The sequence below is a fragment of the Gobius niger genome (assembly GCF_951799975.1).
Source record: "Gobius niger genome assembly, chromosome: 1".
Classification (NCBI taxonomy): domain Eukaryota; kingdom Metazoa; phylum Chordata; class Actinopteri; order Gobiiformes; family Gobiidae; genus Gobius; species Gobius niger.
In genome coordinates this window covers 65,061,493-65,089,348 of record NC_136852.1, presented here as the reverse complement: position 1 = coordinate 65,089,348, position 27,856 = coordinate 65,061,493, and the positions used below count along the sequence as shown (strand labels likewise).

Below are 27,856 nucleotides of genomic sequence, written 5' to 3'. Positions count from 1 at the left end.
CAGGAATGGGCTAGAGACTTACTTTTTTTTGGACATACTTATGAATTTATGCTCTACATGTTGTAGGCCGGACTGAATCATCTCGCGGGTTGGATGTGGCCCGCGGGCCGTCTTTTGCCCAGGTCTGTCCTAAAGAAACCTCTTAGAAAGAAAATCCCTCATTGGAAAAAGTCACAAGACATGAGAGTGGTGGTTGTTCATTTTTGAAAACTACGAATCCCTTTGTCATCTGAAAAGCTGCATTATATTTGATTTAGATTACACATTTCTGGACCAGATAGAGGTTCTAGAGACAAAATTTGTTTATTAAGCTGTTCAAGTTCCTATTTGTTGCATTAGGGTTGGCTCAGTGACTCTGAATATCACTTTATTAGCCCAAAATAAAGTGTTGAAAGTTTTTTGCTGCTCTCAGTCGCAACACAATCAACTCCTAATGTGCTTTTATGCCTGTTATTATTTCCTTCCCTCTCTCCATAATCTCCCGTCATTATCTCCTTTAGCAGTTGACTCCTCTTCCCCCTCAGTCCCAGACGGCCTCATGCAGCTCTGGCCGAAAATCATATCCATCTCGCCTTTTGGAATCGTTGCATTTCTGATGACTCCACGGACCGCCTTGTGCCGTCTCTTCTTTTCTTGTGGTCGATTACCGCACCGCTATTTCTCATTTCTCCTCCATGCTTCCAAAAAAAAAAAATCTATTACTTTTATTAACTCACATGACACACTCATTTCAAATCAAAGGGTCCACTTTTTTTTTGCATCCTGACGTTTCGCAAATTAGGGGATGTGCAAATCAATTCAAATTGTATTTTCTTAATCAAGTGGCTCGAGAGGGGCCACCCACGGAGCGCGGGTTCGAGGTGTAGAATGACAGTATAAAGCGGTGGGATTTACGCAGCGCTAATAGGTTTTTCAGTGCATTTCTCTGTGAATGCAACACAACTCAATATTTGTAACTCCGCACAGTCGGAGAACTCATCATCCCGTTAAATGATCTACCACCGACGGGCCGTGTCAAAATGTCTGCCGGCGCACGGAGCACAACCTGCTAATTGAAAATATGCTAACGTTTTTCCAAAGGCTAAGAGGGGAGGATAATGGATGGAGATTGAACAAAACTGGAGGGATTTTTTTTTCCGTAGGAGCAAACACACCTGATCGGTTTTATAATTCAGAGCTCGTATTTTCCATCTGTCGTCACGCTGAGGGCTTCAACATAAAGGCCGATCAATCTTCAGCTTTGAACGAGCATAACAAATGAGTTGAATACCATGAAACTACTTTTGCTTTTGGCGAATAGTGATCTGTCCATTTTCTGACCACATCACAGTTGAAGGAGACAATTTTTTGCTCATCATTGGTGGGAGTATTGTGTAAAGGTGGTTGGATGGTTGCCTCGCTCGCCTCACTGCAAGGTCCCAGGTTCGTTTCCAAGCCTGTGGTGAGACTCAGGGGGATCCTGTCTGATCAGAGCCACTCCCTGAACTCGGTTTTCTCCCCGAGAAGCTCCGTGAGCTCCAGACTTCTCTCACTGGGGTGCCCCTCTGAGAGACTGAAGAACTTGTTTGTCTTTCATGCCATCAGGCTCTATAATGCTGCCACTTCAGGGAGGAACTGATGAGGAGAGCTGGACGCATCTTCTCAACATTAGTCTTGCAGTGCCTTCATGCAGCAACAAGGTACAAATCTGCAAGAGGCAGGAAAGAGGCAATTTCAGGTTAATTATGTAAAAAAAAAACTGCTGTAAATATGTTACAATTACACAAGGCCTAATGCAATCATATGCGCTCTGTTTTGGACTAGGGGGCATACGGGTATTTTCCTTGTATCGGCCGATATGTCCGGAACCGAAAGTGATAGAGACTTCCCGTTTTCAGGACTGGAAAGGGCTTAGTCTGGGATTTAAAATGACTCACATCTTCCTCGGCCTCAGGGGAGCAGACTAATCCCGCGGTGAAAATCGGTCACCAGTTAGTTCACCTATTCTATGTATTTTATATTGTAGACTTTTGTATATCATTTTGGAACCATACGAGATAGAGACTTACTGTTTTTTGTTTTGGAATCACAACAAACACGCTCCCTCTGAAGTACCTACTAAGCATTAATATACAGCGCCCCCTGCTGTCACAGTTAAACACTGACATGTTTAAAAGCTTCCTACACAGGATTATAGACCAGACATTTTTTTTTTAGTATTAGCTAAAATATCAGTGGTGCAAACCTGCATCAGCCAATCAAAATCCCCCCCAAAAACGTCATCGGCCTCAGAAAAACCCACATCAGTCAACCTCTATTATATAGATAGATATTTTTAAGATCCAAACCTTTATTATAATAATAAATGTTTAACTATAGACTATTTGAAAGATAAAAAACAAACAAACATCAGATTAAATTACATAAAATATCAGCCAATATATACCTGCCACATTTTGGACTTAACGATGAAATGATCATTCCATGGCAGGTCGTGGGACACTTGTTGTTTGTTTCTAGCGGTGAGAATAGTTTGCCGTTTTCACCGCGTGTGACTCATGTGGAGTTTGTTTATAGTGCACTGCAGCACATACAAACATGATTCTACTGCAGTGACTTTTGGTCGACCGACAGGCCAAAGGAAGCGCGGCTCCATCATTCTGATTGCCGAACTTGACTATCACTTAAACAGCAGAGGTGCAAGGAAGGAGAAGAAAAAAAAACAACCTCAGCCCCTTGAGGTTAGGTTATAGCAGCTCAAACCTCAATTCCAATGCGATCAAGGTTAATTGTGCAGCCCTAACTGAGATACAGTATTCCCAGACAATCCTTGTAATCATGGCATTTCTGTGAAGCACTTTGCTTTTATGACAGATCTTGAGAACGAGAACAGCTTTGATATAAAAGGTACAGTATAAAAACATTTCAAATTGAATATGTTAACTGGAAAGTTTGCACACACAGTAAAAACAACAGGTTCAAGTTCAGCACAGCTAACAGGGGTAATTTCCCCCCACATCTAGAGACTGCATCCCCAGCCACTACACTGTGAGTTCTATTCTTACCACGGAGAGAATTTTAAAATGTAATAAAACTGACAATAAAAATTGCGCCTCCCGACCCCTGTTTCATTCTGCAATGTGGCATGAAAAAAAAAAAGGAGAAATTTGTATTTATTCTGGGCTCTCGCGCTGAAACGCCCTCAAAGCTCCTGACATTAATAATGGAATTAATAACATTCTCGCCTCCCAGGGCTGGCGTTGGAGCCACTGCCGTCTCTGGGGAGGGAGGCTTTGTGAGGCGATCGAGACTTTCTCAAGCTAATTTGAGAACCTGATACGAACCAAGTGAGTGCACATATACAGTACCTGTGCGAGATTAATCATCCCCTTAAATTAAAGTCGGGAACAGAAGCCATTTGACAGGTCTCGCAGGTCCATGGATTTATAATGTGGACAGCCATGTTTGTAAGTTATAGGTGGCTATTAATATCGTTATATGGATAGATGGATTTCCTTGGCGAGGAGGAAGTGTTTTTTTTTTGTATTTGTCCTTTGTCCACCTTTTAGCTTCTCCCAACGTTTATCAAATTTAATTTACCTTGCAAAGTCCACGGATAGAAAAATGTGTATCCCAAAACTGGAGCAAATGCAGAAGTTTTGCAATCTATTTATTTTTCTTCATTTGGAGCTCTGAAGCCCATCATCGTTTGAGTCTTTGCGGCTAAATGAGAGAATGTCAGGAGTGGCACGACTGACGGGGCTAATGAGTGCGTTCAGTGAAGCTCCGCAGACACCTGCCAGTCACAGACATCACCTCTGCAGGGCCAGTGCTAAATGGAGCAGAACTGGACACAGTTCACTTGCACCGTGGAAGAGATGGAGATTTGAATCTGGTCATTGAAATTACATGGAGGCGGTGGTTCAGTGTTTAAGGAAACTTCTTTGTTGAGCAGTTTATATGGTTCTTTTTTTTTACTTATTCATCCAAAGTTTATTTTTTTTTCTATCCACATCTAAGAGATCTCATCTAGAGATTCTAGAGTGGAAAGATAAGAATTTGAACATGCCTGGATTGTTTTTAGGTTGATCAAAATTCCACCTGAATGCCTCAATCGTTGTTATACAAGCCTCAACACTGTATGTTTACAGCTACAAGACTGGACCATAATCCTTCATTTCTGCACACGTCCGATTTCCACTCTCCCGGCACACTGCCTTCTGGTGTTAATAAATATAAGCATCTCTGCTGTGCCTTTCATTGTGTTTCTTTCTTCTCTCTTCCTCACTCTTTTCCCTCTGTCCCTCCATCTTGCTGTCAAGTGGTGCTCTGTCTCTTCTGGTAGTCATTAAATCCAAGGTCGGATCCATCATGGCACCAGAGCAGGAGAGTGCCGGAGCAGGCCTCACTCCCCTGGCTTCAGATGTCCCGCTGATGTGCCCCCCTAAACCACTCACGCACAAAACAAACGCACACCAGCCTATCACAGCCCTCCACTGAGCCACTGTAGGTATCCAAATGCACAGTTTTGTTTAGTGCAACATGGAGCTTACCAAATTGAAGAAAGTAGATCAGATAAAAGTGTACATTTGAAAAAAGATATACTAATGCTTTCCCCCCAAAAAACAAACAATAAACAGACACATCTCTGTACCAGCGTGTGAGTTTGGTCAGAGTCGGCATCAAATTCATTTCCAGAGTGGAACATACGCAAGCAAACAGGAAGCGGAGTAAACCAATCAGAGAAGGGCGCATGTGTCTCATTATTGCAGTGTTGTTTGTGATTCTATGTTAATATTGGAACAGGATTAAAAATCACAAAGCTCACCTACTGTCGATTTTTTTGGTCATTTACTGCCGGTTGGGAAAAAAGGCTTTCCCGTGAGCCATCCGTAGATTGTTAATGAGGAAGAGAGAAGAAGAGTGAAGAGTGACGCTGCTCGCGAACAACACCTGACCGCAAATAATTAAATCTGATCGCACAGATCAGTCTGAGTTTGGCAGCAGTGGCAAAAGCAGGTGTCCTGATCAGACTGATATCCCATCCCCGTGTATAAAGAATACAGTGGTATCATTGCCAGGCAAGCGTGTGTCCACAGCATGTCATTTATTGACTTGATTGCCACTGTGTAGGGAAATGTCAGGGCATCCAGTCCGGAGCATCGGGCGACCGCAGGGCAGCGTCTGTTGACCCACTTCCAAAAGTTCATCGTCGTCCTTGGAGGTTGAGGCTATTGTGCATAATTCGTTTAGAACAAGGAAACTGGAGCACCGAGAGGAAATGCAAACTCAACACCATAGGTGGTCAGTAACTAAGAACATTTATTTAAGTACTACTGGAGTAGTATCTTTGTTGAGAACTTATTACTTTTACTCCACTTTATTTAAAAGATAAATATATGACCAATATATATCGATTTTACAATATCGGCTATCGGCCCAATAGAGACTTTACGTTTTTTGCACTACATAGAGCGAAGTCAGGGCTTTTACAACGAGTCCTTCCATAACTCCCTAGGCCTCAGGGGAACGGAGAAACATCGCAATGAAAATTGGTTAGCTTTTTGATTGTCACGCAAAATGCCGTGGCTAGCAACAGCAGCATGCTAATGCTAACGGAAACTAATCAAAGCTACGACAGAAGGAGCCAGATTGACTCACCTAAAGTTATAGAATAAAATCGGCGACTGCTGGAGTGTTTTTTACTGGCTTATAGACATTTGGAAAAATCCGCCAAAAATATCAGTCAAAAATATCAGTCAAAAATATCAGTCAAAAATATCAGGCAAAAATATCAGGCAAAAATATCAGTCAAAAATATCGGCCGAGCATATTGCCATCAGCCAATAGAAATCCCCAAAAATGGGCATCGGCCTTAGAAAGACCCATATCGGTCAACCTCTAGCAATGTTCATGTTTTTGCAGCTGCAAGCACTTTTGTAAAATGATTTTCTACTGCAAATACTTATACTTAGATTTATGTAAACATTTTACTGGGGTACTTTTACTTGTATTAGAGTAGTATCTGACCTGTAGTATGTTTGCTTCTACACTAAAAGAGTGCACGTCGGTCTCAAAGCCAAAATCTTTTTGCTGTAAGGCTTAGTGCTAGCCACCAAAAACCACAGCTGCTTACTACAAATAAAATATGCTACGTCCAAATACAGCTACTTGTTGCAAAAATACTTAAAGATGCAGTATACTTACTTACATACTTGCTTATTATGTTTACTGCACTGCCATAATAGCAATAGTTGTTGCATACTCGGTCAGACATGCAGAGTAGTTCTGAATCTGCCCTCAAAGGCATACACTTTTGTGAAGTTTAATTCATAGAAATGTTATAGACTATGCACATACTGGAGAGAGTGTTTGAGCACACAAAATTGCAGTCTGCTGTCTGGTCCTCATTTGGGCCTAGCTTTTGTCGTCTCGCTCCGCAGAATGTTTTGATAAGTGCTTGCCTAATTTGACAGAACTGGATCAACGCTGTAGCTCATTCTGTGTGTGTGTGTTTATGAGCAAATAAAATGCTGCGCACTCTGACAGGCGGTCTTTTTCGATCCCTGTAACTGGAATCATGTGTTCATACCATCTCTGTAGATTTGGAGGGCTTAGGGCAGTGTGCTTAGGGCTTTCAGCATCTTCGCTATAAATATGGCCATGGAGAACGCAAAAACAAACCCACTACTCACATATTTCCTTTTTCATTGTTGTTCCTTAAACGATTTTTACACAAGAGTGCGATGCAAAGCAGAGTGTATGGGCAAGCCGTGTTATTGTTGTCACTAATGGCCGTAAAGTGAACAACATGTGTTTTTGGTCATGTGATTTTACAATGGTAACTGCTATGAGTTGTATCTGTTGGGCTGTAACAAGCACTGGGTTTGTTGCAATTGTTAGTGAAATAAATCTGCATATACTCCGCTGTGAGAGAGGATGGTTTTGTCAGGCCAAATGTAGTTAAAAAGTCATCAATCATATTTTTTTTTTTACTGGCAGCCCTATGTGGAAGCAACTCCAAAGGTTTTATATGTAACAGCATTACGTTCCCACAATAAAGTTTTGCTGATTTGAAGTTAACTTTACTGTTGGGTTCTTTCTGATGTGAAATAGACACTCTTCGGCAACAACTTTCTGGGATACTGGTTAGGTGTGTGAAGCCTGCTATTCCACCAACACACAGTGACTCATACAGGCAATAACTTTACAATCATTTTTGATAGATCGATCTTTAGTATTTGCTCCATTTGTCGCTAGAAACTAAACAGTTCAACGTAATTGTGTTCAGGTGTTAGTCCTGAGCCAAAATGACCCGCATGTTTTTGGAGGTCGAGGAAACCGTAGCACCAGGAAGAAACCTGATTGGCTGCGTGGAGCGTGGTGTCCTGCACAGGTCAGCTCCACCTCCTCCTTCCTCTTCCTCCTGTGCAGCTCCCTCCGCTCCACAATAGTCTTTCACCATCTTCCGGTAGAGCATAGCAGTTAATGTGTTTTGTTTTCCAGTGAACATCCATTAGCCAGAACAATAGAAAGGCGTGTGTGGCTTAGCTGTGAGTCTTGCCCAGATACCTCCTTGTTTGCCCCTTCCTTGTTTCCTGTAGTGCCTCCATTGTGGTGCTCTTGGTGCCTCTTCAATGTTTCAAAAGTTCACACAACAACATAAGTGTGTATTTTGTGAATAGCATGTACTTGGGACATAATCCTTTGCCCCCTTTAAGAATACTGAGAATATTCATTATTAGGATATGAATAAAGACTTCCAAGTGGCAGTAAAAGTCATTCAATTACCTGTGCCTTAAATGTCATTAAAAAGCATTACTTTGGATATCAACTGCCATTAAAACCCAAATCAAAACCTAAATTGAGTTTGTTTTTGAAAATTAAAATTTCCCTTCATTCCTCTGTTTTATTGAAATTTTGCAAATCTTAGGAAATTCAATATGCGCAGATTGCATTTGTGGCATTAAAAATATAGTATTTGCTTGGATAAATCTGTAAATGGACTGTGAAATGAGCAGTAATTTTGGCTGATTTGTCTATAGTCACATTCCTATCTAAAATAAAGTCTATTGATTCCTGATTCTGCGGTCGGTCACCTCCATCTCCACTACACATGCGGGTCCGTTGTGCCCCCCTCTAGTCCTCTCCTTATCTGCTGCCTGTGACCGGAGCACAGAAAATACATAATCGCCGTGCCCTGTGTGAACGCGATAACCCCGACCCCAGCCCCACCGCCGCGTGCGTGGGCTCCCCTCACTGTAGAGTGTCTTAGGGCGGCGACGGGATAAAGACCAAGTGAGGCAGCAGACAGGATTTGGAGAAAGAAAGGTAATGGCGTCGGGGGTGAGTCAGTCGGAATAGTAATCATTTTCTTCAGCGCTGTATAGAAGAGATTGGGGGGATTTATGATTATAATGAGTGTAGAAGCGCCCACGGAGGATGTGTGAAGAGTAATTGAAGAAGACTCATTATTATGTGCTCACAGTATAACCCAGACGTGTGACCTGCGGTGAAAGGGCCTGTCATACGGGTCTATACAGTGTAAAACATTATTATGTCGTCTATGTGCAAAGGCCATGGTGTTACATTATGATACATACTGCATGATGTGTCACAATCTATATTATATCTCTCTAAGACACTGTGCAATTCATATCACTCAGAATGCTGTGATTTATTGAAACTATTTGGGAAAACATTATTCCAATTGTCATGTGAACAGATGAATAGAACTGTTTTCATCCTGGATTTGTTGATTGCCAGAGTCGAGGCTTTAAGCTGCATTAAACTGAAGCACAGCCTCATCGTGTTTAGTTCTGACTCTGGGAACCAGCTGGAGACCATCCCCTAAGGTTCTTAGAGCCCGAGTTTATTTGGCACTAACATATCAAAGATGTACTTTAGCATTAGGCCATGGAGCAGGGCTTGGGCATAATGACTGTAAAAAAAACAAATCGTTATCTGATCCTACTGACGAGCTGCTATTTGCCGATATTACATGTAGCGATTCAAGCAGCTTCAACTCTTTTACCCACAAACTGCTCGTATTAGTCTGTCTCATGATGTTCTGAGTGAATGGCAATTGGATTTAACCAAACATAGTCTAGTGTGAACTGTTAGATGGACTGGATGGCGTTAGTTACCCCTTAAAGGAATAGGCCACCATTTTTTAATACTGAGATATGTTCTTACCTGAGCTTAGACGAGTTGATGCGTAGCTGTCTGGTCTTTATGCGTGCCCTCAGTCATGTAAACAGAGCACAGACGGCGTTAGCATATAGCCTCTCCTCTTGTCCTCTATGTAGCCAAAGGGAGTTAGAAGCGACCAAGTTCTTCCATGTTTTCCCTATTTCAATACGGTTACATGAGCCTTTACACGATCCACGTATAGTTACAGAAAATTTAAACATGATAAAAAAGGGGAACTATATTGCAAGGCGTAGCAATATCTTAGGAGCACTTTGACGCGGTCGTCAAAGTGCTCCTTCTCTAAGCTAAGCTAACCTAAGCTAAGCACATATCTCAGTATTTAAAAAACGGTGGCCTCTTCCTTTAAAGGCAAACTAAAGTAACTTTGCATACATAACTCATGATAAAATCCAAATTTGATCTTGGCTCAAAGAAAATCGTGTCAATTATGTTAGATTCTTGTGGCACATCGAACACCCCTGCTTGTTTGTATGGGACACAAAAAGCATTTTAAACAGACTTACACTGTCTATATATAGAATTATTATTTGATCAATCATTTTTTTAAACCAGGAATGGAAATGTGTTCATGTTTAGGACCCTTTCCAGTCCCTTTAGCGGCTCAAAACAACTCGAAAACTGCTGAAGCATTTTATGAAAAAGTTGCAGTTAAAATAAATTACATTTTGCATTGACCCTAAACAGAATGAACGTTTTCCTCCCTCTTTCCTGCCACACGTTTGGGACATGTTTTTCCACCAGGCAAGTTCATCATGACGCGCCTATGCGGTCATTTGGCTTAGTGCGCTCATGAGAAACCAATGCTCTCTATCTGTCAGCGCCTTTCCCCGCCAGTGCGTTTGTTATCAACACCAGCGCGCGGCGGATTAGCGCGCAAGACGGGGAATAAGTGATAGGCATCCGATGGGCGGGGACCGATAAAGACTGTGCAGTTAACTAACAGCACTGCTCATTGGTCCGTGACTGATACTGACATTGTATTCCGAGCCAATGGGTGAAATCCCCTATTCAAATATTCATATCCATCTGCTGTCCTGTATGTGTGCGCGCGTTGTCAGCCGAGAAGGGGGCAGGCCACGGCGGGTTTGTCTCTACGCGGCTCGCTCCTGTCTTGAGATGCTGTGATAAGGGTCAACAGAGCGGAGTGTATGCATGAGCGCGCACTTGTATTCACCTACTGACACTGCAGCCCGCGCCCTGCCTCCTCCTCCTTATCCCATTGCCTTGTCCGACACTTTCCGACGCATGTACTCCGCTGCGCACAGTGTGGTGCGGAGGGATGCCACGCCACTGCCGCAATGTATTGTGGTCTTATCTTCTAGATTTCAGATTCAGGAAGTTAACCTCTTAACCCTGGTTACTTGAGAATCAAACTTGTGTACATCACTGTTAATATACAGTATTTTAGCAGCTTTTGTGCTGCCTGCCTGCTGCCAGTGTAATTCTGCCTGTGTGTAATTGTCTATGGTGTAGTGTTTGTGCTGAATGTTAACAAAGGTTGAGTGTGAGAGTACACTAATGAATTGTTTTATCATTTTATAGGTTAATAATGATTCTTGTTGTTGTTATTGTTGTATTGTATTGTATTGTTTACTGCTGGCAATTATCTACATCTTCCCCATGGACTATAGTTGAAAACTAGCTTCAGAGCTAAAACTGGCACATTTATAGTGATGTTAATTAATGTGCATTGTCCCTGTTCATATAAACTAATAAAATAAACGAATAAGAAATTAAATAATCCCTTCCTTTACCGAGCGCGTTATCTCCAGTCTCCCTTGTTGTGTCTTAAGCCTTGTTTTCATCACTTTTTTGTTGTGTTTCTGTCCTCGTTTTCGTTGCATTTTTGCAGCTCTTTTGTGGCTATTTTGTTGTGTTTTCATCCTCGTTTTCGTTGCATTTTTGCAGCTCTTTTGTGGCTCTTTTGTTGTGTTTTCATCCTCGTTTTCGTTGCATTTTTGCTGCTCTTTTGTGGCTTTTTTGTTGTGTTTTCGTCCTCGTTTTCGTTGCATTTTTGCTGCTCTTTTGTGGCTTTTTTGTTGCATTTTTATCCTTGTTCTTGTGGCTCTTTTATTGCGTTGTTGTCACATTTTTTAACGCTTTTTCCTCGCTTTTTCCTCGCTTTTGTTGTCATGTTTTTGTCATCTTTGTTTTCATCTCGATTTTGTCGCTTATTTCAAAAAGCGTGGGTAATGCCAAACTGGAGAAGATATGCTCGGTTTTGGCGGGAGTCAAGAGGTTAAGCCCCTCTGCAGAACATTCTCGATTATATTTTTCCTGCAAGCTGCAACATAAACAAACCCAGCAAACATACATCTGATGTGTGGGTGGTGACTCTGCTGTTGTCTCAGGTGTTTTCCACTAGAAAAAAAGCACTGGTTCTATTAATTGGAGAGAGATTCTGCAGTATGGCTTTAACTAAGACCAGTACAACAATTTCTGCTCCTACTATACCTCTAGGGCCAAACGGTAAGTCATTTGCTTCACAAATAAAAGCATAAAGTACAATTACACTCCAAAAAAGTACAATTATGCTCAAAATGCGGACACTTTCTCCATCTGCTCCTCCTATTGGTCAGTCTCGTCCTGCTCTGAGTGAGTGACACGCCCATTTAACCAATTACAGTCAAGTGGGAGCTACTATTATCAAGCTAATGTTGTTGCTGCCTGTAGTCCTGTTACTACAATGATTACTGCTGGTACCTTTTCTACTTCCTCTGCGTAATCAAAGTTCCAGGTACATCATAATCAGATTAATTATGTGCGGTAGATGTAGCCAAGTGATACAAACTTTAACTTTAGTCACACACATGTTCCGAGTGGGGCGGTCCTATTTTCGCACACGATATCACGCTGGATTCTTTGAAGTGAAATTTTGAGGGAAAACATGACATGAAAGAGATGCAAAATAAGGGAACTGCTGAGAAATAAATGAATTTTAGAACACCCGGGGATTTGAAATTTTACTGAAGCTAGGGAAAAAAAAGAGTTATTTGATGAGCGTTTTTTTTATTCTTTTTATCAACCTGGCCATCATTAGGGCTGAAAGATTAACTGCAATAAGACTGAAATGTGTAAATGGTTGCAATTGACAGATACTGTACTGTGCTTTTTTGCTTCAGAGACTTTCGTAAACGTAGCTTTCCGTAATGATCCTCTTATCTGCATTTTAAGATCAATAAAGTCTTATCTTTTCTTGTCATGATGTTACAGATCAATTATCAATTATATCAAACTAACGGAAAACATTTAACAAGGAGCACTGGATTTTCTACACTATTATTGGGTCAGGCTATTTTACATGAATATAAACAGCTCATATGATCTGATCATTACAAATATGTTATATCAGTTATCCTTTAAAGGGACTCTACGGAGTTTAAAAATGTTAAAATTAAGTATTTTACTTCCCCTACATGTTCCAGCAATGTCCTAATGTCCAGACCTGTTCACCACAACTGCCTCTAAAATCCTGCATTGTCACTCAAAAAGTTGTTACTTACGGTCCAAACTGCCGTCATGTACAAGCTTAATATAGAACCTGCAGTTACACATATGACCTGAGGTGGCAGTAGTGAGTATAAAATGGACAACATCCAGTCCCTTTAACAGCATTTCAAGAACCAGTTTTATTTCATAAGCCTCCTTTAGGTATTTATATCATTTCCAATCCAGCTTTGATTAGTTGCCGCTAGCATTAGCATGCTACCACTAGCTTTAGCATGCTCTGCTCTTTCGCGGATGATCAATAATACATTTGAGGATGTTAAAACTAAGCAATTGAATTCTCCAGGTTCTTCCCTTCAAAATGACATAAAGCATATCCATATTCACTTAGATTTGAGTTGGTGAAAGTTGTGTTTTTAAAGCGGTGAGAGCCAAAACTGGTGTCTGTTCAGCATCGGATATTTGTAGCCGATACCCCATATTGCATTTTTTGTTAGTATCGGCTCCGATATCCGAAACCAGTATCGGATTGATGTATCCTAGTCACACTACTGAACCTTATGACCCTCTACCCTCTACAAGCAAGTTCTGAAATGGATGTGACTCTTGAATTAGTTTAGCTGTGGATATTTCGTTCTCCTCTCAAATACTTGACCAGAAAAATTACTATCAGATCTTTCTTCCTAAATCCCTCAGTTCTAGCCTTTGACTGTTGGCACAAAAATATCTTTTTGCAGGTAATAAGACATTCTCACGCTTGACCCATACGTTGGACTTGCCTTATCTATACCTCATATACGTACCTCTGTATCACAACCATACTCCTTTCTGTTCTTTGCAAACATTCCTCAAAAAGCATTTGGCATTTCCTCACATATTTTCATTGACATAAATTCACATTGTAAATCCTTGGGAGTCATATAAATGGCACAGAGCTGTGTGGAGAAATACCTCATGCGTTTTTCCAAATCCAAACCTCTTCAGACTATAAACAATGCCAGCCCTGTTTGCGGTTTTCGAAACGGCTTGTTCTTTGAGCTTTATGGACGACGACGGCCAGGAAGTGGAGTTCTCTACACGTGACATCATATCCTCGACAAAGCGCCCAGCAACTTCCTTCATGGCATCGTAAGGCTTGTACAAATACGTGCGGTAATGACGGATAGTTCCAATCCAGGTACCGCTAAAGCAATAAACGGTCAAATCAATCTTCCAATTTATAGAACTATATAGCCAAAGCCAACATTTATATTTGCCAGCCACCCTTAACCCTTACCCCATGTATTTTACTGACGTTCATACATGTACGCTTAGCAATTTAGTGCATTTGACTTTCTAAAATGCCCTGCAAGTCACATTGTGTGTATTGATGATTTTTCTGTATTAATCAAATATGTAATTCCAAGACTGCCCTTTCAAAATTCATCAATCAAACTTCCATTGATTAATGAATATCAAGGTCTCCTTTCTCCTTTCAGCCATTTCCTGCTTGTTCAAGAATAACCAAGCAAATATCAAGCTGCCAGTTCTATCATGAAAAAAAAAAAAGAAAAATTCTCAACATAATCTTAAAGGAACAGGCCAACGTTTTCCATAGATACAGACGGCATCTCGTCATAGAAGGGGGCGTGGCCTCGCCGAGGGGGAAAATAGAATCTTTTGGGGAACACAATTTTCCACTCTTTTTTGCCATTTTCTGGTGGAATATGAACTTGTTAATCACATACAAATAAAGTCTAGTGTAAATCGGGTCCGTATGGATATTTTCTCACAGCAGATTGTTCTTGAAATGAAAAAACGTCAGTAATAGAAAGCGCTAGCTAGCGTTAGCATTAGCACGATGCTAACATGTAGGATCATGTTAGCATTCTCCATTTTTTAATATTTATGGGCTGTTTAACCACTTTGCTCATCTCTATGTCTTTGTATTTTTATTTAGTAGAAAACTATATCAATAATTCAGCGTTTGTTGAAGTAGTTTTTTAATAATTAGAGAAAGTTTAGATTTTTCTCAAAATTGTTTTCCCCCTTAACTGTTGTTAAATGACCATATGGGCAATTCCAGAGATGCTGACTGTATGTATACTGAGATATATTCTTACCTGAGCTTAGACGAGTTGATGCGTACCTGTCTGGTCTTAACGTGTGCGCTCAGTCACGCAAAAACACAGAACATGTTGTTAGCTTTTAGCCTCTCCTCATGGACCCAAACAGGGGTGGAGTTAGAAGCGATTTTCTTTTTTATATTATAAGGCGGAATAATACCTTAGGAGCACTTCCACTTTACTGCGCGGATGTTGAAGTGCTCCTAAGGTATTATTACGCCTTACAATATAGTTAGAGGAGAGGAGGAGAGGCTAAATGCTAACACTGTCAGTGCTCTGTTTACGTGACTGAGCGCACGTGTAAAGACCAGACAGTTACGCATCAACTCGTCTAAGCTCAGGTAAGAACATATCTCAGTATGCGAAAACAGTGGCCTATTCCTTTAAAGAAAAGTACGTTTTTTTCTTCTTCCCTGATTGCCAGGATTCATCAGGGTCACGTGGTTAAATTGTGTTCCAGGAAGCATGTGACTATTTTCGGACATGGATTAGCCACCGCAGAGTCCGGATCTTAAGAGAATCTTAAGAATGTGCTGGAGAAGGCGTTCATCAAATCATCAATACAAGACATTGCTGACACTGCTGAAGCTTTTTGAAACAATGCCACAGTGAATGTGTGCTGTAATCAAATCTAAAGGATATTAGAGAGAGAGACCTTTTTGGTGGCAGCTTTTTTTCTTTCTGGACAACTAGGTTTGGTGTGGTGATCTGGAGATGTTGTACGCTCATGTTTGTTTAGCAGGTGCTGCTTTTTGAACAGGTTTGAATCCTGCTTAATTTTTAGAATTTCCTTGACATGGATCCAAAAACATTATAGCAAAAAAAATAAAACACCAACATTATAGCCAAATTAGTGTAGTTTTTAAGCTTGGGTAACATATGCATGGTTTATCTGGGCAGGGCTCATGTCTGATAACAGATTTTTACTCTCAAACACATGTGGTCAGTGCAAGCCACTACAAATGAGCCTTTTGTCCCTCATAAGACTAAATAAAAGAAATCACACATTTTTATTAAAATATGGAGAAAAAGGGTGGTATTTTTCATCCCTGCCCGGTGTCAGAATAATATTTTCCCATGTCATGCATATTCCACTGAACACATGTAGTCTTTGGAATATTCATATCGTCTGCATTAGTTTCCATCATGTCGATCCGTGCGGCGTGTGCTCGCTTCCAGGGTGGAGTTTCCGGGCCCCTCTGAGCAGCTGGATTTTTCAGCTTTCCCTGTTTTTTAGCAGCAGCATGAATGAATAATTATCCAGGTGTAGCTGCTGCCAACTCCGAAGAGACGAGACCAAACTCTGCCCGGTTACAGCCCCTCAGCCAACGGGAAGAAAAGTGTGCCGAAAACCGCGCACCAAATCCTTCGCCTCTCTCCACTTCTCTCTCACACTTTTTTTTTTTTTTTTCTCTCTCTCCACCAACCTGTCCTCCCAAGAATCACAAGATTTCATCAAACTTTCACGGCGCCTGGAGTATTTCCCTTATCCCTTCACCATTTATTTAGCTTGCCTGTCTTTCTACGGATCAAAATGTGGCCGGACGACGCGGCTTTATGATTAAAAGGAACATTGGAACCTTTCACCTCTGAGCCAAATGTGGATAATTTGCTAACTATGAGAAAACAAACACTGTCAAATTTAACTCCGTGACTAATTATTTCAAAAGTCTCGAGTGCCTTTGGGGATTTGCACTGTCTGCTAAACTCGAGAACACTTTTTTTTTTTCCACCCTCGTCTTTTTTTTTTTTTTTTTAGCAAGTGCCACAATGAGTCTCTTCCCTTTCATGCCGACATCTGCAAAGCGTTCGGCTTCTTTTTTTGTTTAACCTAGCTACACCGCCGGCCAATGGAAAGCTACAACCGCGTGGCCTGATTTCCCATTGGCTGCCGACATCAATGAAGGATGCGCCATTGGTCGTAGTAGGATTTGTGTTTAGCAGGCAAATGCGGTTTGAAGATTTCAGTGAACAAATGCGACTTTTGATGTCAAGGCTTTAAAAATATGACTCTTGGGCTTAATAAGCATAAATATTAAAAGCGAAACAAGAGTGCGTGTGTGTGTGTGCGTGTGTGTGTGTGTGTGTGTGTGTGTGTACGTGAGAGAGAGAGGAGAGGGAGAGTGTGGATGGGGCTGCCATTCATTGAGTATTTTGGCGTGACATAGTAGCGTAGCAATATACTCTCATGCAAGGTCGGCATTTGTGTAGCTGTATTTCAAAATATAATACAGTATGCTGACCTACAGTGTATGCACAGAATCAAATTTGAATGGTCACTCAAGCCACACTGGAAAAAAAAGGACAACACCTGTTTCTATTTGAGAAATGGTCGCATATAATACATTAAAAACACATAGGAAAATGGCTCTTTAGCAGTCAAACCTGCTAACGTAGCGAATCCTCTTAACCGTTTAACTTGTGCAATGGTCATGTTATGTACTGCTATAGTTGCTGAGGTGGATTTTGTTGTTTATGGTTCACAGTCTTGAATTGAATGAATGAATGAATTTTGTTTTGTGGATGAAGAATAGCATTTTAGCTCATTTCGGTACATCCACATTTTGTTCATGAATGCACATTGTTCCCTTTAAATGAATGAATGAATGAATGAGATCAATGTGTATAATTTGCCAAGTCAAATCAAATATCCACCAGTAACAAAAGACAGAAAACAACAACAACAAAAAAGGTTATTTCTTATTTCTGAATTGCAATCTAATACATACAGTATTCAAAAAGGTGTGAACTAAGCAAAATTGGCAGTACTTTTTTCCCCGCCTCGTACTCGGATGTGAGCGTTTTCAACTAAATGAGTTGGGTAAAGTTCAGTCAGATGTTGAAACTTCTTTGCTAAACTACTATAAGCCAGAGACAAATATAATATTTTTTTGATACATGCATGCAAAACACTAAAAATGTACTTTCACTACTACTACTTTACCTGAAACACATTGTAAAAAAATGTTGTATTAGCGCTATTAACATTCACAAAGAAAATGCAGTTTCAATAAGGATGTTGTCAAATTGTTTATACTGATATGTGTAAAATATCGGTCCTCTTTAAACCATTGCCCGATCTAAACCAGTGAAGTGTCGGCAGAGCTGGAAGAGTGATCTCCCTCAGTGGAACAGCCTGGCTTTATATCTTATGCTGCGCTGCCATTGGCTGAAGAGGAGCCAGAACCACCCAATGAAGGCAGACCAGACGTGTGCCACGGACCAATTGAAAGTTGTTTTTGTTCGAGGATAAAAGAAAGTAGAGTTAAGCCGCTTTTACGTGGACAGCAAATGTGAGACGGGGGAAAGGATGGGGATGGTAAGGGGTCCCGTCCAATAGAATGGCAGGACAGAAAGATGAATAAACATGCTAGAAATAGTTGCTATGGTGATATATAGTTTACCTAAAATAAGGACAAAGCAAGCATTTTTTTTTTCTTTCATAATTTGGGTTAAGCAAGTTTTTGTTTTTATTCCAATGTACATCTACACATCTACACCTTAATCCCCCATTTCAAAATAAATATGTCATTGATGTGTTTCATAAATGACTATCCAGACAGAAATACTCACATAGCTGTCTGGATACTCATTTATAAAATACATTGATGTGCTACCCTTTCCATTTTTATCATTTGTAATTTCCTCTTCCTTGATTAAACCTTGTTTCCTCATACATTATTGAGTACATCGAACATCAAGCAGATCAGTTTGCAAAGCAACTTTCATCAGCTAAAGTCCAATTCGACACTAAAATGATGTTTTTGGCTCACAGAAGTAAAAAGGAAGTGTTATCAGTCACCTCGAGTCTCTCTCTATAACTGATAAACCAGGTCAGAAATGTAGGGGTAATAACGGACTCAGAACTAAACTGAAACAGCCACATTAAATCAATAACATCAGGAGCTTTTTTCCATCTAAAAAGCTGCAATACATCCAGAACGCTGCTGCTCGGTTTACGACTGTTACAACCCGGCTTAGCCAGATTAAAAGTTGTAACAAAAACCAAGATGTGAAAAATGGATAAACAAAGTTGTAATTAAAAAAAAGGAACTAAACTAGACTATTTACAATATGTACAAAGGTTAAAAAAAACAAAGTTACTCAGAACAGAATTAGGCCAAACAAATACAAAACAAAGTCATGACTAGACAAACAAGTGTCACTTGATTCCACGTCTCTATAAAAGTGAACATCCCAAAAAGAGACACCGAACACAAAGCACAGAATGGCATATTGGTCAGCAGCAGCCATGCTAACTACTCTAAACTAGCAACGAGTGTTCCTACGTTGCGTATTGGCCACATAGACCAGCAGCCCCGAATGATTCCAAGTGTGGCCTATTATAGTTGTGGCTGCAACAGGTGGTTGATTAGGGGCCGGTGTTCAGATGCCGAACCAATCAGGACCAGAGACAAACAGCCAACCAGAACCAAGCTTGAAACCAGTCCTCCAATCGCAGGCCAGAGCTCGCACAGCCAGGTTTCCATGAAGGAAAATGGGAAATTAGCCACACACACGGCACGGTAGCGCAGCGGTTAGCGCCTCCGCTTCACAGCTAGAAGGTCCCGGGTTCGACTCCCACCAAGGACGGGGCCTTTCTGTGTGGAGTTTGCATGTTCTCCCCGTGTCTGCGTAGGTTTCCTCCGGGTACTCCGGTTTCCCCTACCACTAAAAACATGTGCAATAGGTGAATCCTCCAGCCAGGTGATTCTGACCATCAGCCTGGCTCCACATCATGGAGATGGGTCCCCGGGCGCGGCACTGCCGTCGACCACTGCTCCTTACGGATTGCCCCAGCGGCATCGAAGGATGGGTTAAATGCAGAGGACAAATTTCCCTACGGGGACAATAAAGTTAACAAACAAACAAACAAACAAACACAAACTGATACAACAAGGAGGGAGACTGGAGGCCTGGGCCCGTTACTACGACCATATTAGTCCAGTGCTCAGGTCTCTGCGATGGCTTCCTGTTGCTCAGAGAATAGAAACAGCTCTACCAGTGTACATGTTAGGGCCATATGAACCATCTTGCTGGTTGCAAAGTCAGGACTAAACAATTAGGATGTGTTTTATGGATTTTATTTTCCTTCTTTTATGTAGTTGTAAAGCACATTGAATTGCATTATGTGCTAATTTTGCTCTACAGTTGAACTTGCACAGATGCAACATTGGCCACTGGGGTAGTTCATGTTTTACTTTCATATGTTCCGATGGCCTGTGTTATGTCTATGTTATGTCAATACCACAGTTAAACGCTATTCTGTTTAATTAGCCTCCATTGTTTATCATGTCAGTGCACCGCCGCCGCTTGAGAGTGCAGTCTTGACCCTCTGCGGCTCACCCTATGGGCACATGATGTATATTTCATTCGTATATCCCAAGCATCTGTGGCGCCACGCTGTTTCATGTTTTTTTCATGAGGACTTTTTATCACAATAAAGAAAAAGAATCAATTATCTTCAGGCTAGAATGCTATAGGCTAGTAATGCAACCCAAAGATCAATGTAGTGGCAACAATGTATTGCGCTAATGTGGGCAAAGCACTTAATTTGACCACGTGGTTGATGTTATGTTCCATTTTAAGATACAGTACATGCCATATCCATTATACTATCTTTGCCATTTCAATTTCATTTTGTGTGCAACCTTTCTTTGCTCATTAATGATCTCCAAATCTACCGTCGGTGCCGCACTGTTTAGATCCAAGTCCATATTTTTTTGTGACATTTTCTACATAGCCGAGTTTCTTTGCCGTTCCCAGCGTGCGGCAGCAGGAGTAGTGTGTACATGTTGCTTACTTCACAGCTGGCTCAGTTCCTTATCCATTTCCCCGTGTGCAATCCCGCAGCTCTCTATATGTCAATCCTATGGCGCAGCCGATAATGCAACCCTATGATCTTAACAGCACTTAAGCTTGTTCTCCCTGCATCTTTAGCCGTGACATTTAGCGCCCCGCATCTCAGGCTTTGGCGTGCACCTGTGTGTGTTTTACTGTCAATAAGCCATTCCTCAAAAGCCTTTAGTAATTTTCCCATGCGCGGTGAATGGAGACTGAAGATTTTTTCATAACAGTGTCAGGAAGTTGACTTTTTCTTTTTTTTCTTTTTTTTTTCTTCACCCCCCTGACTCGAAGATTAATTTCGTGCTCGCTCTTGTAAAGTATTCCGATAATAAAGTAGGAGTACCGAAATGAAAGCAGAGGAAAGGGGAGATGTGGGCGTCTGCGCGTACAGCCCCATGCGGCGTGCACAAAAGCACCGCGTAGTACAGTAGAAGAGAGCAATTTTCTGTCATTTATCGACTTGTTAGCTTTTATCCGGCATTCAGGCTCAGTCACTTCATGGGATTTTGGGGAAAATCCATGTTTTTGAGCTGGTGTGTAGAGATATCTAATAGTAGGTAATCAACTCCCGCACGCAACAGAGGAAGCGAGTTACTTAATGGCTCGAGAGAAGCTTGAGTTAATGATATAGAAAGCTCAAAATGTCTTTTGCTCTAGCTTGCTCCGACAATCTTAAATTCAGTTTTTGGGGAATGTTATGGTAATTTATTGAATACTGCTGGAATTGGGGTCTTTTGCTCCTGCTGGAATGGAGCATATTGTGAAATATAATCTACCTTCACCTATTTCGCTATTACATGGCAAGTCCAGAATGATCCTGCTCCTCTGTGTTTTTATAGTTAGGTCACCCCGCCTGCGTTCACCGCTCAAGCCAAACTCAAACAATGATATCAGATTTGTTTATTTGCTGTGATGTGTTCTGAACGAGCGGCTAATGAAAAACACACCTGGAGCTGTGTTTTGACCCACTTGCGTATCTTTGAGTAATCTTTGAATCTTCTCCAGAGGCTATTCTTAGCATCCAAAAAGCTCTTCCAGAGGTCCTACGTATCCAGAAAATGCTTTCCCCACCTCTTGATCTCTTGCTAAGCTTAATCCTTTCATTGCGAAGTAAAAACACATAGCTTTAGTACAGCTACACGGGCCGAGTGGCATATTTTTTCCTTTCTTTCGTATTTTCTAAATTTTTTGCTTTTTATTGATACAGCTGTGCAGCGAATGAAGCAACAGGGAGAGGGTGTGAAAATGAAGAAGTGAAACTACTGGATATTTTGTTTCAGCTGTTTTAGATCATTTTGAAACCGGCAAAATGTAAGAGGGATAAAGATCTGTTTGAGATCATCACCAAATACATGCAAAAGCATAAACCCACTCTTTATATGACTATGACACACGATCAGCAGGTGAGTTCTGTGACCTATAACCCTTAATAAATAGATAAATAATAAGGCATTTTTCCTGTCAAATTTTGCTAGCTTTTGTAGACGATGAATGAAACTTCAGCGCAAATTCAACCTGGAAGGCATACCTGCAGCCTTCATTCATCGCCACATCAACAGCAGCCTTCACTAATCATCCAATCACGGCCCCAGCTCAAGCCGCACCTTCGCGTCAGCCAATCATTGCGGCTGCTTATTCCTACTCGTGCCATTCATCGCCCAGGATCCCCTTCTTAAGCTCCCCGGTCAATCACTCGGCCATTTCCCAGCCGTGCTACGCCCCTCCTCCGCCCCTCCTCCTCTGCCTGGCCTCTTCTCGGCTCTGCTCACCGTGTTGACCGGCCGCCCCGGGTATTGTCTTATCACCACCGGTGTCCGGGCTGTTCTGGCTATCATCCATCGACGCCATGTATTCCCAATGTCCGCTTGCAGTAGAGATTCACGCCGACGACGCGAGGGGCCGACATTGGCCACCATTGCTGCAGTACCTCCATATAGTGGCGGCAGAACAAGCTAGTTTTACATTGCATAGCATTGGACTTTAGACACGTTCTAAACAACTGTAAAGCCTGGTGCCTATTTTTTTTTTTTTTACTTTCTGCAGCGAGATATTGTTCCTGTGATAACGCTGGGTTAGGCACAATTAATGGGACCAGGCTAGTTTTCGTAAGAACATTTTTAGAAATCTCGTATACTAATGAGGGCCGGACTGTTAGCATTGGAGCTGCGTGGCTACGACCAAACTACAAGTCACGCAAGGGCCGTGTCTACAGTGAAGATCCCGCCCTTATGCCCTTTTTAGGAACATGCTTCGTCAGAGCTGGGGAGGAGGAATCTCTCTGTAAATCCGCCATGACTTCCCCCTTGAACGTACTTATTTTGTCAAACAGGGAGGAGTGAGTAATAACAGTCTATCAATATTATGTGTATGTGTATTCCATACTGCAATCTTTCCCCAGTCATGATTCACGTTCAATAAAACTTTCCTAATGCATTCTGTCTCTGTGAGTCTTTTCAGGTTGAATTCTAATAACAGTATACCCTAGAGATATTAATTATTCCAAAATCCAATAACTATAAATGTAAGGGCTTGTTGTTTACTGTGGCTGTTTTTATCAGACACAAGCTACATGTGACAAATCTTGTAACCTTGTCGAATCCCTGCTTGTGTGTGTGTTTCTGCAGCTGAGGAACCTTACGGTGCTGGACCTGCGGCACATCTCGGAGCTGAACAACGAGACGGTGATGGAGGTGGTGAGGAAGTGCCGCCACCTCAGCTCGCTCAACCTCTGCCTCAACTGGAGCATCAACGACAAGTGAGTGCCCGACGATCGCTCTGTCGGCTGTGACTCAGTGCCGTGTGTTTTATTACCTGCTCCTCCTGAAGGTCCAAAACTAACTAAGGATAGATCTGTTTGGCCTTTGCCTACCTTTTTCACATTTGAATAACATTCCAGACCTACAATAACCATACGGGTACCAAAACAATGCTGCATTACCTTGTTCTAATAACACAGAAAATGGCAAGAAACATAAAATCCCCCCCCTTTGCTTTTCAGACTGATTAACTGTATGCAGAATGACATATTGTACAGTATTCATTACAAACTAAAGTGGTTAATGATTCAAAACTAATGCGTGCGCCAATACTCCTATAATAAATCCCATAAAGTCCAGTGAGCCCCGCACCGCCGCCTGCCTATGTCATCATCTGACTAATAGCTCATTATCTGTTTTGTGACAAAAATTAAAAAAAATCATTTATTAATTGGCTATTTTTATGAGCTTGTTATGGCGAATGAGCTGTTACTTATCAGCCATTAATTAAAGGTGCTAATCACGTCTGGCTGGTTCACAGTGTTCAGGGACAGGGTCTGGTTTTTCAGGTGAAGATTTTTAAGGCTCTGCTCAACTGCATATTTATATCATTGAGATTCATGCTTTTATTACGGTGGTGATTCTACGTTGCATAAACTAGAAGCATTTTTTAGTTTTTTAATAATTTTGGTGGCTTTGTACAGTAAGATTTGGAAGTCGTGATGATGGCCATAAAGTGTAGTGATTATTTTTTTATGAGGAATGATCTGTTATGTTGTTTGAATTGGAAATTGGGAGTCATATAAAATGGATGTTAACACGCTTGGCTTTTAAATTAGTTTTTCATTGTTGTGAGAGAATAAACCCCTCGACTCCAACATGAAACTGTAGGTGCACTTTCATTTTATTTCATTTTTCTCATGCCAAGTACTTAGTGTATTTACATATACATATTTCCTGAATTTGAGGCGCGCTACATACATCCTCCATCATCATTTTCTGCTGACTTTTTGTACGTGGACATGATTTTTTTTTTTTTTTTTAAGCTACACTTGCCGGACCCAAAAAAAGAGTTGGGTTCAGCTGAACTACCTGAACATCCAGGTTATTCCATCAATGGATTTCTTCTTCCTGATTAAATGGGCATACAGATACAGACAGCATCTCGTCATAGAAGGGGGCGTGGCTTCGCCAAGGGGGAAAATAGAATCTTTAGAGAAACACAATTTTCCACTTTTTTTTGCCATTTTCTGGTGGAATATGAACTTATTTATCACACATAAATAAAGTGTAAATCGGGCCCATATGGATATTTTCTCACAGCAGGTTGTTCAGTAGGAAAAAACGGCTGTCATAGCTAGCGCTAGCTAACCGTTAGCATTAGCCCGATGCTAACATGTAGCCTTATTGTTGAATTCTCCGTTATTTCTGTGTTTATGGGCTGTTGAACCACTTCGCTCCTCTCTATGTCTTTGTATCTTTATTTTGTAGAAACTATGTTCATAATTCAGCATTTGTTAAAGTTTTGTTTGAATAATTAGAGAGAGTTTAGATTTTTCTTCAAATTGTTTTCCCCCTTAACTGTTTTCAAACATGACCATATATGGTCATGGATCTATTCCAAGATGACAATACCAGGATTCATCAAGCTCACATTGTATGGTTCAACTGGGCGTATTTTCACCAGTTCGGCGTTACCCAAATCTAAAAGCCTCTCGCCTGGAGTTCACAGCCTATAGACCAGTGTGACGCCTCATTTGAAAGCTAAGACCTACAAAACTGATCGTAACCTTTTTGTCACATTGGCACCCCTCTCCTTTGTGGCTGTCTTGGTGATTTTTTGTTGTTGTTGTTGCTTTAGGCGTGTTTTTGTTGTGTTCTCGTCTCTTTTTTGTCATGTTTTCATCTATTTTCTGTTACTTTTTTGTTGTGTTTTCATCACTCCTTAGTTGTGTGTTTGTGTTGCTTGTCCGGCACATTTTTGTTGCTCTTTTGCCACTTTGTTGCTTTTAGTTTTGGGTAATCCATGGAGAAAATGTGCTTGGTTCATGTGGGGGTTAAAAAATTAACTCCATTAATAATCTTCGGGACGTGCGGGAAAAGGCTTTGCGCAGTGGTCACACTCTCCCATCATCAATACAAGAACTTGGTATAAAATGAATGCAACATTGACTCTTTTGACAACCAAATATAAGACACTGACACTGTGTAAGATGCTATTGCTGCATTTCCTTTAAAGAGTGACTACTGTCATGGTTGACACACAAAGCGTCCTCCATATTGCTGGAACTGTATGTAAATGTCTTTCTAGAGATTTCTGATTGAAAGCCTATTTCCTATCAAATCATTAGCAAAACTATAACTTACAGTATGTCTCTGCAAAATGAAACTCCACATAACCAAAGCACTCTTCCACATTGCAAACACGGAACAAGTCTGGAACAAAGCAACCACAATTTAAAACACAAATGTCTTTTCTTTTTTTTCTTTTTTTGCGTCCTGTCACGTCTGCGCCGCCGTCTCTGTCCTCTGTTGCTCCTAAACGCTACAAGACCTGCTTTTGACATCTTTGGGACCAACCACCCTCTCTTTTATTTATTATCTAGTGTTTTATTCATATGTTTCTATTTAATGTATTGATTTACAGGCGCTGGTGGTTCCTCTGCCAAAATGCACTCCCACTCAGGGCCCGGGCGTGTGAACACAATATTGAATTTATCTACAATGGATGCGAGGCGGGCGTGTGCGTATGAATTATTCTGGCGTTATTGAGTTTAGAGCTATGGTGGGAAGGTTATGGAAATGCCCAACCTGCTGTATAGGGTTTCCAATAAAAAAAAAAGAAAGAAAGGGAAAAAAAAACATGGGAATCTGGTGAAATCCTCTGAGGAGCTGGTTGCGTTATCAACTTCTTCCCCATTTTCACAATTCAGCGGAGCAGCACGGGCGGGATTGATTCAGGGCTGCATTGATTTCAAAATGATATTTACTGCGCCCGGGCCAATGCCGCCTCACCTGTGGGAATATCGGAATCTGTTTGTGCGAAGCTTGTGCAGGATTTTGGTTTGTCAATAAGGAATGCGTCGGAGAGCATATGGTTAGCATGTTGCATGTGACAAGCGCAATGCGAGGTCGAGCCTGACTGTCGGTGGAGTCATGTGTTTGTGTGGAAAGGAGCTGGAGCAGACAGAGAAAAAATGTGCCCCGCCAGAGACACAGGGGTGTGAGGCAAAAGAAGCGGCTCTGGTTGGTCTCACAAACAAGTGACCCTTGCAGCTTTGGTCAAACGTGGCTGGATATGGTTGGGTGGTTGTGCGGGGGTTGTTGGTTGCTATGTATTTATCTTAGTCATCGCACTAGAACAACATTGTTTGGTAAACAACCGAACTGCACGATATGAGGGGGGAAAAAAAGCCCAATTCTTTACTAAACCATTTCAACATAGTACATTTCATTCAGTTTCAAGAAAATTGACAAGACTAAATGCTAAATACTATGTACTAAATGATGGCCCAAGCAAGTCTAAAATGGAGCTAAATTAGGAAAATAATGGCTTACAGCAGCACTATGTAACTCTTGCCCTTAGAGGCCATAAGCGCAACTGCAGGTGTCATAGCAAGTTGCGATTTTTTAAGATATTACTTGTCCGTGTTGGAAATAATGTTTTTCACTCAAACTTGGCTCTAAATACTGTATAAGGATAGTAGTTAGCTTAGTTAGCTTTGCCCGTTAGCCTGTTAGCTTCTTCTTCATGATTCTATTAGTGTGTATTGGTTGCCCTGGTCCGGTGGTAGTCAAGTTGCAATTGTGGTTTTCTGGCCAGAGACACCAGGGGGAGATGAAAGACCCTCCAATAATCCCATTAACACTTGTATTGCCCCCAGAGGGACTACGAAAAGGATTTATTAAAGGATCTATATCATGCTATTTTAGCCATTTCAAAGTTAAGTATAGGCATGTATATGATATATTGTACCTCTACCATTATGGAGCACTCATTTTTGTGATAAATATAAGTGTTTTCTGGAGGTATTTTTCAAACCGGGAAGACAAAACGCTTTGATTCAGTTAACTCCGCCCCCTCTCTCTGCACATACTTTACCGTAATATAAATAAACAGCAATAAGTGAAGATACTTCACAATGCAGTTATACAGAGTTGACATCTGCAACACAGCTTCATAAATGGCTAACACACAAGCTAATATGCTAACACACAAGCTAACCCACGTTTGGATTGACTCACCACTCTGGTCCATCGCTGTTTACATTATGGGACTTGCGTTGGTTATAAAAGTTAATTCACTTTGGTTCTGGCGAAGGTTCCCCAAACATCCATCAGAGACAGTCACAGAAAAACACCATTTTGGTGATAGTCGCTGAATCCCAGAGAAAAAAAACAGCTTCTGAGAGAGTGGCCTCTTCTTGAAAAAGGTTGAATAAACTCCCGTCCTCGTAGCCAAACGCGCTTCTGTTTCTCCGTCCGTGACATTATCGTTAGGTAAGAATA

The 27,856-nt window shown here is 41.2% G+C and overlaps 1 protein-coding gene across 2 annotated transcripts in view; it reads left to right on the top strand.

Moving 5' to 3' along the window:
* Window positions 1–27,856, top strand: part of fbxl17 (F-box and leucine-rich repeat protein 17) — a 366,739-nt gene that overhangs the window by 101,775 nt on the left and 237,108 nt on the right. For both annotated transcript variants that reach the window (XM_079571769.1, XM_079571770.1), the window contains exon 8: window positions 23,216–23,346. In XM_079571769.1, coding sequence (XP_079427895.1) covers window positions 23,216–23,346 — 131 coding nt within the window. The remainder of the gene's footprint in view (window positions 1–23,215; window positions 23,347–27,856) is intronic.